This window comes from Chroicocephalus ridibundus, chromosome 17, assembly GCF_963924245.1.
Source record: "Chroicocephalus ridibundus chromosome 17, bChrRid1.1, whole genome shotgun sequence".
Lineage (NCBI taxonomy): Eukaryota > Metazoa > Chordata > Aves > Charadriiformes > Laridae > Chroicocephalus > Chroicocephalus ridibundus.
Genome location: NC_086300.1, coordinates 9,180,976 through 9,197,662, shown reverse-complemented (window position 1 = coordinate 9,197,662; position 16,687 = coordinate 9,180,976). Strand labels below are relative to the sequence as shown.

General features: G+C 42.6%; 1 protein-coding gene across 1 annotated transcript; it reads right to left on the bottom strand.

Moving 5' to 3' along the window:
- Nucleotides 1-7,025: 7,025 nt before the first annotated feature.
- Nucleotides 7,026-7,967, bottom strand: LOC134524774 (olfactory receptor 4D1-like). Its single transcript, XM_063354933.1, has one exon. The coding sequence runs from the start codon at nucleotides 7,965-7,967 to the stop codon at nucleotides 7,026-7,028; it is 942 nt and encodes a 313-aa protein (XP_063211003.1).
- Nucleotides 7,968-16,687: the final 8,720 nt, after the last annotated feature.

Sequence of the window (16,687 nt, the reverse complement as noted above, 5' to 3'; positions counted from 1 at the left end):
TTCCACTCTGCAGAACCCTGAAAAACAGACAGTAATCATGGTGGGGGGAGGGGAGGAGGGGGCAGGGTGGGGGACATGTGATGGGACCCACACCAGTGCAAATCTTCAGAAATATTTGAACTACCTCAGGCATGTTTAGATTGCCTAAAATGTATGCCCTTTTCCCATTTCCTAGTTTTAGGGAACTCCTAATGGTGAAATACTTGAAAGCCAGTAATTTAGATTTCCTGTAACCTTGGCATTTTACTGGAAACATAAACTGGAAATGTCCACATTTTATCAGATTTTCTTTGTTTTCTCTGCACCCTGGGAACTGGCACCTGGATGGAATATAGGTTATAAAGTATCAGTCCATTCTTCCATGGGCAGGATAATTTGTGTGGTTTAAGGTGTAGATGGCTGTATTTGAGCTACTTATGTCTACTCCCTTTCCAGTTGACAAAAGCAAGTCCTTCCAGGGTAGACAGATCTAATTCTAGGGTAGAAAGCTAAACAAAGCAAGACAAAGTGCACTCTAAAATTACACAATTAACCTAAATCACATCCACTGAGTATAAATGGAAACTAAGTATAGACCACTCCCATCTGAAGGAAGGTCTATGAATTCCTTGGGTGAATTCATCTGACAGCTGCGAAGTTGTTTGAAATTAAAAAATTTAAAATCCCTTTATACTAAATTATATTAGTAAAGCCAGCCCAGGGAATGATGAATTCTATCTAAATTTTCTCTAGCATAGACCAGTACAAGTATTTTCCAAAATATTTCATTTTTCCCAATTGTCTTTCAGGGGAGTTGAGGATCGCATTCAGATTTCCACCTTTCTCCAGAGAAATTCCACAGAAGTGTCTAATTTTCCAATGAAGTCAACAGAACACTGGAAACATAAATGAAACTCAGTTTTCTAAATATATGAAATTAATCCACCATGAACCGGTGTGATAGCAATCTGGAAAACAAACTGAGAGTTTTTCATATAATGTAAAAAATAATTGCATTTACATATATTTTGAATGGAACTGTGGATTTTAACACCTCTCTAGAAGGTGGAAGAAAACCATAAAAATGGGTCCGAATCTTTTTTCAAGTCTTTCCATCTATCTATGTTCTTTCATTCCTCCCACTTCTTTTTCTTCTTTTGGGTCAGAAGAAAGTTATATGAGGTTTTGCCTCCAGATTTTGTAATGTTTTTCTTCCATTTTGCTAAAAAAGATGGTATGTCTGTCTACATGACGGCATCTGTATATTACTGCATTAGTAACTTCACCAGAAATGTTGAGGTAGAGAATAAAGCATACTGAAAGTACTTCTGTGGGAGAAAATGCCCAGACCTGTAAGGATTGTTTAGTTTTAGAGCAGTTTTAGTTTAGTTCCCTTATTGAGACCAGTGAGAAATGAAATCGGTATTGACAGTGGAAACTAAAAAAATAAAAACAACTAAGAGGAGAAAGTGGCAGAAAGTAGTAAAATTCAGAATAAAGAAAAAAAAGCAAAGGAACATAAGGAAGGAATAAAAACCAAAGAAAAAATACTCCTTACGTCACTTTTTGATGTTTTTGTCAAAAGTCAAAATTTCATGTGATGCCTTGAAATTAAAAAAAATCTTGACAGTTGTTTTCTTCATCTCTTCCTTTCTTTCATGGACAGCTGAAGGGCTCATTGTGCTGCATGTGTGTATAAGTTTCTCACCTGACTGCGAATCTTTATCCATCTGTATCTGAGTTTCTCTTTGCCTCACTTTAAATTCCCTCTAAGTGGTTTGGTCAGCTCCAGTCTCTTCCCATCTCATCACATGACAGAAAAATTCCTGCAGGAACCTCCCACTCCGCTCTGCTGTCCTGTATTGTATTGTATCCTACACATCCAGCTAATGCAGAAACAACACTCTCCCTTCACCTCTACTTGGTTATAGAGACTTCTGCAGAGGCACTTGACTTCCATGGCTTTGCATCTACATCTCTCCCACACGGCTCAGTATCTACTACTCTGAGTTGTTCAGCCCCCAGCAAAGAACCAAACAAGGTTACTCCCTCTTTGCTGTTTCCTGCCACACCACTTTAGATAGATGGTAAATGTTTCCCAGTTTTTCTACCTACTTCCCTGCTGTGATTAATCTGCCTGTGTCCAGATCCTCTTCACACAGAATCACACAGAATGGTAGGGTTGGCAGGGACCTCTGGAGATCATGTAGTACAACCCCCTGCCAGAGCAGGGTCACCTTAGCAGGTTGCACAGGAACACGTCCAGGCGGGTTTGGAATGTCTCCAGAGACGGAGACTCCACCCTTCATCTGCAGATTGTGGTTTACCCAGTCCCACTCCCACAGTGAAAAACACTGGCTACTCTGAACTATTCTTTCTTCCTATTTTCACTGCTAATAAATTTGTCTTCACTACTGGAAACAAATTTACCAGGAAAATTACATAATGCACTTCTTAATTTGTCTCTTCAGTCCTTTAAATGATTTAGTTCAAAAAGAAACAGCTTACAGGAGACTCAAGAATCACAATCTACGAGTGTGATGACTCATTCTGGTCTTTTCTACAGTGAAGCCATCTTTTCATGAGTTATTTATGGCGGTATTCATACTGCATAATTTACCATGCTGCTGACATAGATATATACATCTGAATAAGTCGACATAGCAACCTGAGGGATAGAATGGAAGGAAAAAGTAATACTAACTCTAACCAGTTTCTAAGATCTCTACTGACAAACTCGGTAGAAACAAGTAGAATCATAGAATCATAGAATCATAGAATGAGTTGGGTTGGAAGGGACATTTAAAGGTCACCTAGTCCAACCCCCCTGCACTAAGCAGGGACATCTTCAACTAGATCAGGTTGCTCAGAGCCTCATCCAGCCTGGCCTTGAATGTCTCCAGGGATGGGGCCTCCACCACCTCTCTGGGCAACCTGGGCCAGTGTCTCACCACCCTCACTGTAAAGAACTTCTTCCTAATGTCTAATCTAAACCCGCCCTGCTCTAGTTTAAAACCATTGCCCCTTGTCCTATCGCTACATGCCCTTGCAAACAGCCCCTCACCACCTTTCTTATAGGCCCCCTTCAGGTACTGGAAGGCCACTATAAGGTCTCCCTGGAGCCTTCTCCAGGCTGACCAACCCCAACTCTCTCAGCCTATCTTCATAGGAGAGGTGCTTCAGCCCTCTGACCATCTTTGTGGCCTTCCTCTGGATCTGCTCCAACAGTTCCCTGTCCTTCTTGTGCTGAGGACTCCAGAGCTGGACACAGTACTCCAGGTGGGGTCTCACCAGAACAGTGTAGAGGGGGAGAATCACCTCTCTCGATCTGCTGGCCACGGTTCTTTTGATGCAGCCCAGGATGAGATTTGCCCTCTGGGCTGCCAAGCACACATTGTTGGCTCATGTCCAGCTTTTTATCCACCAGTACCCCCAAGTCCTTTTCCACAGGGCTGCTCTCTATCACGTCATCCCCCAGCCTGTATTGATAGCCAGAATTGTCCCTACCCAAGTGCAAGACCTTGCACATGGCCTTGTTGAACTTCATAAGGTTTGCTCAGGCCCACCTCTCTAGCTCATCCATGTCCCTCTGGATGACATCCCCTCCCTTCTGCCTGTCAACTGTACCACTCAGCTTGGTGTCATCTGCAGACTTGCTGAGGGTGCACTTGATCCCACTGTCTATGTCATTGATGAAGATATTGAACAGCACTGGTCCCAGTGTGGATCCCTGAGGGATACCATTTGTCACCCCCCTCCATCTGGACATCGAGCCATTGACCACCCTCCTCTGGATGCGACCATCCAGCCAGTTCCTCATCCACCTAACAGTCCACACATCAAATCCATATCTCTCCAATTTAGAGATAAGAATGTTGTGGGGGACTGTGTCAAAGGCCTTGCAGAAGTCCAGCTAGATGATACCCATTGGTCTTCCCAAGTATCTGTCCCTTTTCCCTGAAGTTACGCACTCACCTTTCTTCTTATCCATAGTTGAAGGTCGAGTGTCCTTCATTCTCAGGCAAAGAGAGCAATTAACATCTCAAGTCCCTGTACTAGAATGAGCACAGTATTGCCGGTAGCACTTCTCTTCCTCACTGATTCTGAGTTCTCTTAAGGTTATTCTTAATGAGATTGGTTTTATCAGCACTCGTGATTCACGTGTGAATGCAAGACGGCTGAGGCCCGAACTCCCGTAATCCCTACAGCTCTTATCCCCTGTCTTCCCAGGTCCTTCACAAGTACCAACAGCTCTTCAGATATCCAACTCCTAGCTTCACTCCACACCAGGAATCAGTATTTCTGAAGTTTATTGCAATCCCAGCTTTAAAATACTGCAAACACCCACTAACAGCTTCAATATGCACCTCCCTTTCAGGAGCTCTGTTGGTAGTCCATCATTGTGACCTGAAGTATTGCTCTTGTGGCCATGAATCCTCTCCCACACTCCCATGTATTTAGTACTGCTCTGCATGCACTAGAGGTTCAGCTCTTTTAAATGCCAGATTCACTCATAGCGATTTGTATCCTTGCCTGACTGCCAGCACCAAGACTGCAACCAGACTGCCTGTGACCTTAGCTGCTTCACTCACCACCTGATGACAGAGGGTGAACATGGTGCGCCAGAGTCTGCAGAAGATTTTGTCTCTGCATCCTCTAGATTATGCTTTCTTTGTCTCTTCAGATGTGCAGGTTGTTTCTGGTTCCAAGGGTGATGGTTAGATAATTGAGGCAGCAGCTGTGGTTCTGGAGCGCTAACTCAGATGCCCAGGTGTCTTAATAAAAGCTCTAAGATGTATGACTTTATTTATAATTCTTTATTAGTATTTACTAACTATTTATTTTAACACATATTATTCCTGGACCAGGTGACCTCTAGAGGTACCTTACAACCTACCTTTTATGATCTCATGATTAATTCTGCATTTAAATGACTGTTAATCTTTGCTTCTGGGAAAGAAATGAACCCACATCCTCTGACTTCCCATATTCTGCAGACATTCTCATCTGAGAATGCACACGATGGAAAGCCATCATCTAGAATTCTCCAGATCGATTAATTTTCTGCATTTTACGAGTATTCAGGATGAGTTCTCCATAGTCCACTGACAGAGATACACACTTTCAGGAAGTGTAAAACAAATACACTTAACAACTTTCCCCCTGCCCTACTCATGTCTCCCTATTTCTTATTTTCTGTCTTTGTCTTTTTCCCTAAAATATTTCTTTTAATTGTAGTTGGCAGTGTATCAAGGGGTCAGATGAATCAGGACTGGGAGGCGCTTATTTCTTTTCATTAACTACAACAAATGAGTAGCTTAGGCTTAAAGATATACGATCTACATGACTACAGTTAAGTGAAATTGATTCAATTTTGTATTTATACATTTTTATTGAATGTACAGTATATATTATATATTACATAATACATTATATACATGTAATGCTAACAGAAAATTAAACTCAACACAGACTTTTAGAAGGTCAATGTTAGAAGCTAAATTAAAGCAGCAGCATAATCCAACAACACTAAACATTCATTTTGTGATTCTATAGTAAAGCATCACATCCTGCACCAGCAACACATCAACTGATTAATTTAGCTGTTTTCTAGGATTTCTGAGGCTTGCTCTAAGGCAGAGGGAATTCAGTACAATTTACCCTGTCTACATGATTAACCAGAACACAATCTTATCCAGGATGAGAAGTGGCAGGTGCCAGGACACCACCTGGCAGTGGAAACCCCACACCACCCCCATAGTCACATGTCCCGCCTGATGTGGAAGTCGTGCTCACCTTCCAATCACATGGTTCGGTAACCCTGCTGCTCCTTGCCTCTGGGGCTGCTGCTTTTGTTGCCGTTGTACCCTATATGATTTTACAATAATGCCCTGTGATTGGTTGCTTATTTTCCTAGGGCCAGGATATACATATCTACACATGCACATGCATATACATTTACATCTATGTTCAAATATGTTTACATATGCACATTTAAAAGTAAATATATATATTCATAAAAAGCTATGAATAATAAAATTGTTTTGAATAGATAAGGAATTGTGTTGGTTTTGGCTGGGATAGAGTTAAATTTTTTTCATAATAGCTAGTATGGGGCTATGTTTTGGATCTGTGCTGAAAACACAGGGATATTTTAGTTATTGCTGAGCAGTACTTGCCCAGAGTCAAGGCCTTTTCTGCTTCTCACACCACCCCACCAGTGAGTAGGATGGAGATGCACAAAAAGTTTGGAGGTGACACAGCTGGGACAGCTGACCCCAACTGACCAAAGGGCTATTCCATACCATGTGACATCATGCTCAGTATATAAAGATGGGGGAAGAAGAAGGAAGGAGGGGGACATTTGGAGTGATGGTGTTTGTCTCCCCAAGTAACCATTACACGTGATGGAGCCCTGCTTCCCTGGAGATGGCTGAACAACTTCTGATTTACTCTTTCGATTCTCTCCCTCATTTGGACTTGGAGGGGCGAGTGAGAGGCTGCGTGGTCCTCATTGCTGGCTGGGGTTAAACCGTGACATTACCTAAGATAGAAAAGTAATGATCAAAAAATATTTTTTGACAAAAAAGAAAAATTCTGTCCTTCTCATTGTACTTGATTAGAGAGTTGGTTTCAGTCAACTCAGTGACTAACTGACTCCAGTCTAAAGGAGTATAACTTTTAAAGTGTGAACAAACAGATAAGACAGATACTGTCTGTCAAATTGAATTATTTGCTCCTTTAGAATATAACTGTACATTGTAAACAGGAAATGTAAACAAAAAAATTAGCAAATAATCAGTCACAATATACTCATGAGAATCAAAAAATTCCTGGTTGTCTTAATAAAGTCATCCAAATGTGGAAGTATATGAAGGAAGGATTTCAGGTGGCTATTAATGGCACAAGTTACAGGTGTAGACATTCTTTAGGAAACACTGTCATCACACACTACTAAAATCTTACTGCAGAAAAAATGGAAAGGAGAAAAGGCAGGAAGAAGAAACATCTCATAGGCAAGGGAGAAAGCATAGGAAGATGCATTTTTAAACCTGGGCAGAATCTCTTATGACCCTAGAAGCAAGTCTTCTGATGGCCTTTTTCATTTCGGTATTTCTCAGGGTGTAGACCATGGGATTCAGCACCGGAACAAGCACAGTGAAGAAGATGGAGGCCACTTTGTCCAGTTCAAATGTCTTGAAGGGGCGAGCATAGATGAATATTCCTGGAATGAACGTTATGCTTATTGCCGTTATCTGGGCTATGCACGTCGACAAAGCTTTGTGCTTTCCTTCGGTGACTTGACTCCCTATCTTGACTAAAATGACAGTGTATGAAATGAGGAGCAAGACAAAAATTACTGTGAGGAGCAGTCCACCATTTGAGACCATCAGCAGCTCTGTCAGGTAGGTGTCAATGCAGGCCAATTTCAGTACTTGTGGAATGTCACAGTGGAAATTGTCCAGGGTGTTAGGACCACAGTAAGGTAAAGGGAGAAGCAGAGCAATCTGTGCTGCAGAATGAATGAATCCACCTGCCCATGACCCTGCAACTAGAACTACACGTACCTCATGGTTCATGATTGTTAAGTACCGCAAGGGCTTATGGATAGCCACATACCGATCAGCTGCCATCACTGCAAGAAGGAAGATATGAGCACCACCAATGAAGTGAAAGAGAAACATGTGAAGGATGCAGTCCTTGAATGGAACAGTTTTGTGCTGGGAGAGGAGACCTGACAATAGAATGGGAGTATTTACTGATGATTCAGTTATATCTGTGAATGCTAAGTTGGCCAGGAAGAAGTACATGGGTGTGTGCAAGTGGTAGTCAGTGATAACAGTGGTGAGGATGGTGATGTTTCCCAAGCAGGTCATCATGTAGACAAGGAAAAAGACCACGAAGAGGAATTGCTGGGTCTTAAGACTGTGGTTGAAGCCCAGGAGGACAAATTCTGTCACAGGATTGGTTACATTTTGTGGCTCCATTCATTACCATCTGAGCATGCCTATGAGAGGAACAATGTAGAAGGGAAGCTGATGAAAGTACATTTTTCAACATCAAGAGAGATAATCCTTCTCCTCTCCTCGCTCAGAAACCCCCATCCTCGAAACCTCCTTATATCCTTGCACTATACAATGGAAATTTTGTTCAGTGGAGGTAGCCTCAGTGTTAGGAACTGTTTTCTTTGATGTTCAGTTTAGCTCCTCTGCATCTATACCCTTAAAATCCAGTGTAACTTTACAACTGGTTGCTATCTTCATAAATAGACTTCTTTTTCCCCAGTAATGCAGGCTTTGGCCCCTCCTCACTGCAACTGTGTTTGTCTCTAATATTACCTTTTTCCATTCACACACCAAAAGCCCTTATTCCACATAGGACTGCTTTGTCTGCAGTCTCAGAGTTGTCTGATTCCTCTCCTCCACAAAGGACTCCAAAGAGAAAACAAAACAAATAAAAAAAACGCTCATACATCATTCTGTCTAAGCATCAAAGTAGATGCTAGGAACAAAGTTACTGGAAATCTGTACAAACTTTCCTGGGTCTGAACAAAAATAGTTTTGCTATAGCCCCTAAGGGATTCCTGCTCTGGCAATCATTAAAAATATAAATACTTTAGAGTAATTTATGAGGTACTACAATAGGGAAACAGGATGTATTTCATATTCTTTACTTTGCAGGCATGACTGTTTCACAGCAAACAGATGTGATCTGAGAAAAGAAAAGAACATTTCAGCTAGCAAAAGAATGCCTACTTTCTTGACTTTCTTGCCAATACTGTGAGACAAGCAATCTGAAGAATGAGAACAGACAAGCTGTTACGAGGTTCAGTGTGACCTGGATATTGCTTTCAGAGAGGACCCAGGATATGCAGACTACAGTTTGTTTCACTTATACAAGCATTCATTCTACTTATCTCAGACACCTAAATTAAGATGATCTCAATGATCCTCTGAGTGTACTTAGTTCTTGTTTTTGGTTTTAAGCAGACCTTGATGAGCAGCTCAATCACAAAAGTGGGACTCTTTTTCTAGAAGTAAATGTTCAAAGTAATCTCAGATGTCCTAAAATACCCAAGACATTTACACTGGGTTAACAACTGTCATACATGATTTATGGGTGCCCTTAAGGTATGGCAACTGGAAGTCAGATGGCATGCTTTAGGCATTTCTTTTTAGGAACCTGGATCCCACCTGAAATGTCTTTCAGATACACACATTCGACTCCACCTCTCTCTACCTCAGCCCTCAGCATCCTAAATCTCTGCATGTGAAATGGTTGTGCAGTCCTGTTGAATTCAAGGTTGAGGAAATGGCAGCTGAAGAATGCGATCAATTTGTCCTAGTCTTGATACCTACCCTAGGATGAGAGAAACTATGCTCTGGGCATGTCTTTTTCTCCCCACTGACTCTAATGAAGCCCAAAAGACTAGCTTATATCTGGATTCCTATCCTGTAAGTATCTGAAGATACGTGACCAGTATTCTGCTCTCTGACCCTACATAGAGGCATTTTGACAGCCTTTAGGAATGACAGCTCATTCCATGAGAAGACAGACTTCTGTTCTGCCTTACCTGCTCTAATTCACCGTGTTACCCCTGTGTCTGTGAGGACTCCACATCACATCTCAGAACTTTCATTTTCACATCAAATTCTCTTCTCTCTGCTTCCTTTTCCATTCAGTCTCACTCCAGGAATTCTGCTCTCTATCCCTTATTTCCCTCTTTGTCTTAAGTTCATTGACTCAGCATGTCAGACCCTTCTTATACTTTGCTATTTACCAAGTTGGTTTCCAACCCTCCAGAAGGCAGAAGTTCCTCATGCCCATTCCATTTTCTCTGCATGTCCCAATTACCTGCCCGAAACACGTAAAAACTTAATTTCTCCCATCTGAACATGAGGCGCATTTCTCCAGGCATCCTTTAGGCTCCTCCCACGCTTTCTCAGAATCCCTGTGAACTTTTCTTGTTCTCATAAATTGTTTCTCTCATTTTTATTTCAGTTCCTGTCTGTACTGATCAGATGAAGTATTCTTTTATGCTATGGACAATAAGCCTTGCTTGCGGGTGCTTGCTTTCACTTGTAGGGGATGAAGTTTGCAGAGTCAGTTGGTTTGACTAAGTTTGTTTGCTTGCTGGCATGGCCAAAGCCTGAATTTGGGACATTTCCTCTTTGTGTATGCATCCCCTGGTCTGGAGAGCCAGATGTTCAATTCAGAGAGAAACCACAGGATCAGCCAAATCAGGGATTGCCAGGGAATCTGGGCTTGTGTCAGTAAAGAATTTAGAGTAATCTATTCCTTCCTTGTCCTATTTGGATTTTCATTTGAAACAATAAACTTCTGCTCACAGCTACGATGACTAGCAATACCTGTTTAATTTGTTGGTCATAGTTTGTGTGCTATGTTTCCTGAAAACAGAGATGTCAGGGAACAGGGGTAGTTGCCTTCTCCGCAAGGGAAGGCAAGCCAGGGACTGAGAGTGACAGCAAGGCAGACAGGAGCAGCGCAGCTCACCAGCAAAAACAGCAGTCCCACAGTACAAACAAAAAAAGACCAGAGCAAACTCATTGACAGTAACCAGTCAGCCAACAGCCCATTAACTGACGGAGGGAAAGGGATGCCGAGGAACACGACACCACTAAGCTCAATATGTTAAACAGACCAAACAAAGGATAAGCTGAGTGAGGAATAGTTTTACACTGACACATACATGCAAACACACAATTAACTGAGATTTTCTGAAATTACCATTCAAGTAAGCCAGCATAAGTCAAATCCAGGAAAGATGACGCTCTCCAGACAGTCTCAGGACTGGGTTCTTGGGTGGCAGAGTGGCACCAACAAGTGAAAGCTTCTCCTCGGGTGCCCTGCATTTGCATGCTGTAGCAACGTTACTCCCCTATATTTACTACAGCTGATGTCAGTGCAGGCCACCAATCACAAAGTCCACAATGACATCATTAGAGCAGTTTCAGTTGTTCTCTTGCGACTTGTTGATCCAAGGTTGTTCACGTCATCCAGCTCCCATTTGCACTGTAACTCAGCCCTTGGACAAAACAAGGCGATGGTACTCTCCCATGTTAGCTAAATAAGTCCGTAGTAGTGAAGCAGGTTGAAATTTAGGCCAGGAAATCAAGTAGTCAAGGTGAGTTAAAAAACAGCAAGATACAAGGCCAGGCACAGCATACCCGCATAGCTAGAGCAAGAAACAAAAAGAGGACCTAAACTTAAACACTTAAGTCTTGAACTGATTGGCAGAATGGAGTTTCCAGGTGAGTATTCCTACAACTTTCTCGTGACTTAAGTGTCTCACAGCAGATTAATATAAGGTTAAGCAACCACATTACACCAGTGCTGACCTTGAACAAGGGCAACTAAATCTTTGGGAAGAAGAGAGAAGAGACAGCAGAGAAGGATTGCAAAGAATGATGTTACAGGCAGGTCAGGGAACTTAAAGCCCGTTGCTGCACCCAGAGTCTCATCAAGTCTGAGAAAGTCATCATGAATAAACTGGGAGCATTGGCTGAGGAGTCACTGATATCTAGAAAGCCCAAGCCTCCCAGCAGAAAGTACATGGGGTTATAAAGCCACAGGTGGCTGATGACTGTGACAACAATGGTGAAGTTCCCCAGACAAGTTATGACATTAACTATTGAGAAAAGCACAGAGAGAAAATGCTGCAATAGGTGGGGGTAGGGTTGGAGACGTCACTACCTGCAAAGCGGTATATATACTCGGAAGGGACAGCAGTCTGGCGATAGGCGATAAGCCACACTACAGCATATACAACCTGTGAAAGGACTGTGACTCGTGAGCTACTCATGCTGCAGCACAGACATCTGTGAATGGACTGAATTGCATCTATATTCCTTGTTGGATTGGACACGTTACGAACAGAGTGCGCCTGTGTGATAAACTGTCAGAAAACCAATAAGCCTCTCCAATAAGTTGACACTGCATTCCGAGTGGCTTCAGTAGTTGACACCACAGGCACCTACGCTGCCGGTCTGGCTCAAGTAGCTGGCACCAAACACACACACACTAGTCCCCTCAGTACCTGGCACTTAGTCCTTGCAGCACACATACACATGAGATAGATAGATAGAGAGATAAGGAGTGATTTAATAGGAAGACAAGACAGACTGTGGTGATCAGGTGCAGGGCTCAGCCAGACAAGTGCACTGATCATCTGTGTTTCACACGCAACCTGCCCCTTTTATACCCCTTTCTGTCTATTTGCCTCTATGTTCCTCCCTGATTCCCTCTCTCTGTACATTTCTTCCTCAGTATGCACAGTCCCACAAGCTCCATCCAGTATATGTGACCATTTGCGTTTTTATCAGTTGCAAAGTCCAGGTTGGCCCTCTCTGAAGGGATGCCTGCAGTTCCTTGAGAGTCCATCTGATTAGCTGATTAGCTTTGTTGTTGCCTCCCTCAATGTCTCCATCATTGTTTGTGCGTTAGGATTCTGTGTCTAAATGTTTTCTTTACTATCTCCTTTTCCTTATGATCCCATTTTGACAAGGTCCATGATCAGATAATGTTGAGGGAGCAGATGGTCTCTCCTTCCATATATCGTTAAAATTTTCACAGCATCCTTGTATCTAGTTTTGGATATTGTGGTCTGAATGGGTGGACTGCCAGATGGGGGAAAAGCTGAATCTTTGGATTCAAAGGGAAATGGTGAATGGTTTGTCATCTACCTGGAGACTAGTTGTGATGGGATTTGCTCAGGGGTCTATCCTTCGTTCTGTCCTGTTTAGCATCTTTATCAAAGAGCTGGAGGAGGAAACAGAAAACAGTCTTGTACAATTTATAGAGAACATGAGTGTGAAGTAATGGCACTGTCCATCACTGGCACTGATTGACAGTCAATATACTCAAGTGCAAGGGAGGACATTCAGAAGGACCTAGACACACTAGAGGGACCTCATGAAACTGAGAAACCTCATGAAACTGAGAAAAGATAAATGCAAATTCTTGCACTACGGATAGATTAATCACCTGCATCAGAACAGGAGATGTGACTGCCTGCTTGGGTAGCAGCATGACTGAAAAATGATAAGAGTTTGCGGTATGCTTCCCAAGCAACCATTACATGTGCTGAGGTCCTGTCATTCATCTCAGTGGCCAGTCTGGCACAAACCACAACACAGGCAGTGGCTGGACAACTTCCTGCCGATGGGAAGTAGTGACTGACTTTCTCTTTTTCCTTTGCCCAAGTGCAGAGCTTTAGTTTTCCATATTAAGCTGTCAGTATCTTGATCCATGAGTCTTTTTGCCTTCTATTTTATCGCCATCCCATGGGTGAGGGGAGTGAACGAGAGGTAGAGTGGGGGTTTAACAGCTGGCCAGGGTCCACCCACCATACGGTGGAGACTCCAGTAACCAACTGATTGGGGAAGACACATAGGAATATGCTCTAAATCAGCCAATGCCTGGGTGGCAAGTTGTGTGGGAGAATTTGGATAGATGTCTAGACCAGTTTTCACTTCCAAAGGCCTGGGAGTTGATGCCTGAAAAGACGTGTAATCTTGCTGAAATGGCAGATCATCTGAAAAGAGGATGCCTTCTTTATACCAAAACCAGACACTGGATTCTAATGCTGAGAAGTAGAAGTCCTCTTTGTTCTGAAAACTGATTTTGCCATAAAGCAAGGTCAGAGGACCTGCACAAGAGGTCCAGATTTTGGGAACAGAATGGCAAAATGGGTGTTGTCACATCACAATGGATGTGTTCAATAAGAACCACATCCCCACCAACTAGCAAAAAAGAAACACAATCTTTCCTGGGCATTGTGAGTTTCTGGAGAATGTATATTCCCTCTTGCAGTGAGTTTGTGAGTCCTGTCTGTCGAGTGACCTGAAAGAACAACTCTTTAAACTTGTTCCCTGAGCTGCAATGAGCCTTTGAACAGATCAAACGAGAGAGTTCCTGCAGCAGCCCTTGGGACAATCCAGAAAGAACCATCTGTGAGGAGTGTAGTCTGCACCACACTTGGGGAGCATGGTCTCACCTGGAGCCTTTGGCAGAAAACATTCAGAGACCCAAGGCTGACCTCTAGGATTTTATAGCTGGGGGTGTTGGTGCACCCCAAATGAAATGGAGATACTAGCAGTGAATGAGGGGGTTTGAGCTGCTTCAGAGATCAGCATGGATTTATGAAGGGGAAATCATGCTTAACCGACCTGACAGCCTTCTACAATGAGATCACTGGCTTGATGGATGAGGGCAGACTTCAGTAAGGTTTTTCATACTCGGTCTTGTTACATCATAATAGACAAGCTGACAAAGCATGGAGTAGCTAACTGGACAGTGGGGTGGACTGAAAACTTGCTGAACTGCTGCACTCAGAGTATTGTGATCAGGGGCTCAAAGTCCAGCTGCAGGCCAGTCATTTGTGGAGTACTCCAAGAGTCAATATTGGGTCAAGTACTGTTTAGCATCTTCATCAATGACCTTGATGATAGGACAGAGTGCACTCTTGGTGAGTTTAGGAATAAAAGACTGAAATTCAGTCTTTTGTTCCTAAATATAGGAGTGCATTGGAACAGCTAACCGAGGATCTCTGCTGCTGCCTTCTTATGTGGAAAATCCTGCTTTCATTCAGTATAGTTAGGTTGTACCAGGAGAACGCCTAATGCAACTTTCCATCTCCTGTGGAGACTTAGAACCTGCAATTCATCCTTCTGAATAGTCCCTAACCAATAACAACTAGTCTTTCCTAGGAAATAAGACTTCCTACAATAGCATATCTTTAATGAGGTCCATTAGTGCCAAGTGATGAAGAAAACAAACAAAACAAACTGCATTTTCTGTCTTTTCTGCACTGCAGCCCAGCTTTAGCAGGACACCTAGAGAAAAGCATGCTCCCCATCTCCCACCTGTACACTGTACCATAAAGTAGGGGCACTACAGGTTTCAATCACCTCAGCTTGAAAATGATGAGAACTCATCTCTCTTGCAGTCTTCATTGTTTCCCAAGAACTACTTAAATAAGGTCATGATTACTGCTCCCTCTGCTTCTAATGTCTAATTGTGGTTTTAACAACTGCATTTTCTGTAGCTTTTTTCTTTAAAGCTTTTTCATATGTTTCAGCCATATTCTATGGATATTGTTTGGATTGACTGTTGCATGGCCTTTCTAATAGAGTATCACCAGAGAGAAAAGGATACAGTATTCTGGTGGGCCCTGATCCTAAATTAGGAATTTAAAGTAGGACAGATGACCTGTTCTCAAGAAGTGCCCATTTCTCCTCATTATCTAGAAAAAAAGGACAGCTAGCTAAAATGCAGATGTCTTTACTGCATTTTTCTAAAATTAGGAGTGTTGCAAAGGTGCAGAAGGCCTTGAATCAGGACACTAGGGAGATGAGGAGAGCAGAGAACAGCCTCTTCCACAGATGTCACTCAGTGTAGGAGGAGGATTACAAAGATTCAAGCAGCCTCCTCCTGCTGAGGTAAATGATGTTGTAACAGCAGGTAGGCCACCCCTGCACCAGCTGAGAAGGGGAAAGGCAACCCATTTCCACTAAGCACAGTCCAAGACCAACCTCCAGCACACTGCAGCACCTCTGCCACCTGCCTAAGTATGCAAGAAGTTCTCAATAGGGTCTGAGCAAAGAGGTCTCCCATACACACGTACACACAAGCATACATGTATGTGTATACGCACAAATATGCACACTCAGCAGCCATTGGAGATCTGGTTGTTCTGAGGAGCTTCTCAGTCCTCCGGACGTCCTGGCAGACGGTTGGCACTGGAGATGACTGACAGAGTCCATTGTGATAAGATGGTGGTTGTACCCTCTGGACTGCAAGAAAAGGCAACTCGTAGAACTGCACTCATGCTTGTCTTTAGTATTTGTCCCTAAAAGGTAACAGGCAAAACTCAGTGGAGACAACTCCCATGAGAGGTTTTTCTTGCTCATTATGATCATTTTTCTGTTTAACCAAATTCACCAAACAACACATTTTTCTCCCACTTATTCTTGGAAGACTAAATGATGAGTCTTGGTCTCTGGATTCTGCTGAAATAGAAGGAAGATGCCCATGTGCTGTACTGAAACATGAGACAGAAGAACCTTGTGAAATCTGACAGAGATTCTCTGCATTACCAGGTGAAATGGCACATACAGGCAGATGCCACACGTTCACACAGGAACTTACAGACCTTGGTCATGTAGGAGACTGCCTTCAGTTTCCTACTCTCTGACAAAGCTAGAGCTGATTTCCTCCTGCCTTCCAAATGACAGAAAGTAAATGACTCCAAGGTCCAGTCATTTATCTGTGAGTGTTTGAATGAGGCTCTCAGGCACTTCTCCAAAATTTTATTCATGGCATAAAGGACTAGTAACAGAGACATGAAAAATACAAGTGACACTATGGCCCAGGTGACAAGATACTAGTCTAAGACATATTGCAGTCTGTGCTATAGTGACTGTACTGTATGAAATACTAACTTTTTTTTCTTGGAAACAAAGATTGAAACTTTATTTTCCATAAGAGAGTGCAAGGTGGTATATCATGAATATGGAAGTGGTAAGATTCATATAAACTCACACTGGACAGAAGAAGCACAAAATCTCTAAGTGGAGTTTGAGATACATTCATTTTCCAAGTGCTCCAAGTTATCAGGGTGTTTAATAAAAGTCAGGCATAAAAGAAACAAAAAATCCAAGTATACAGAGGAGAAGTAAGATTCCTT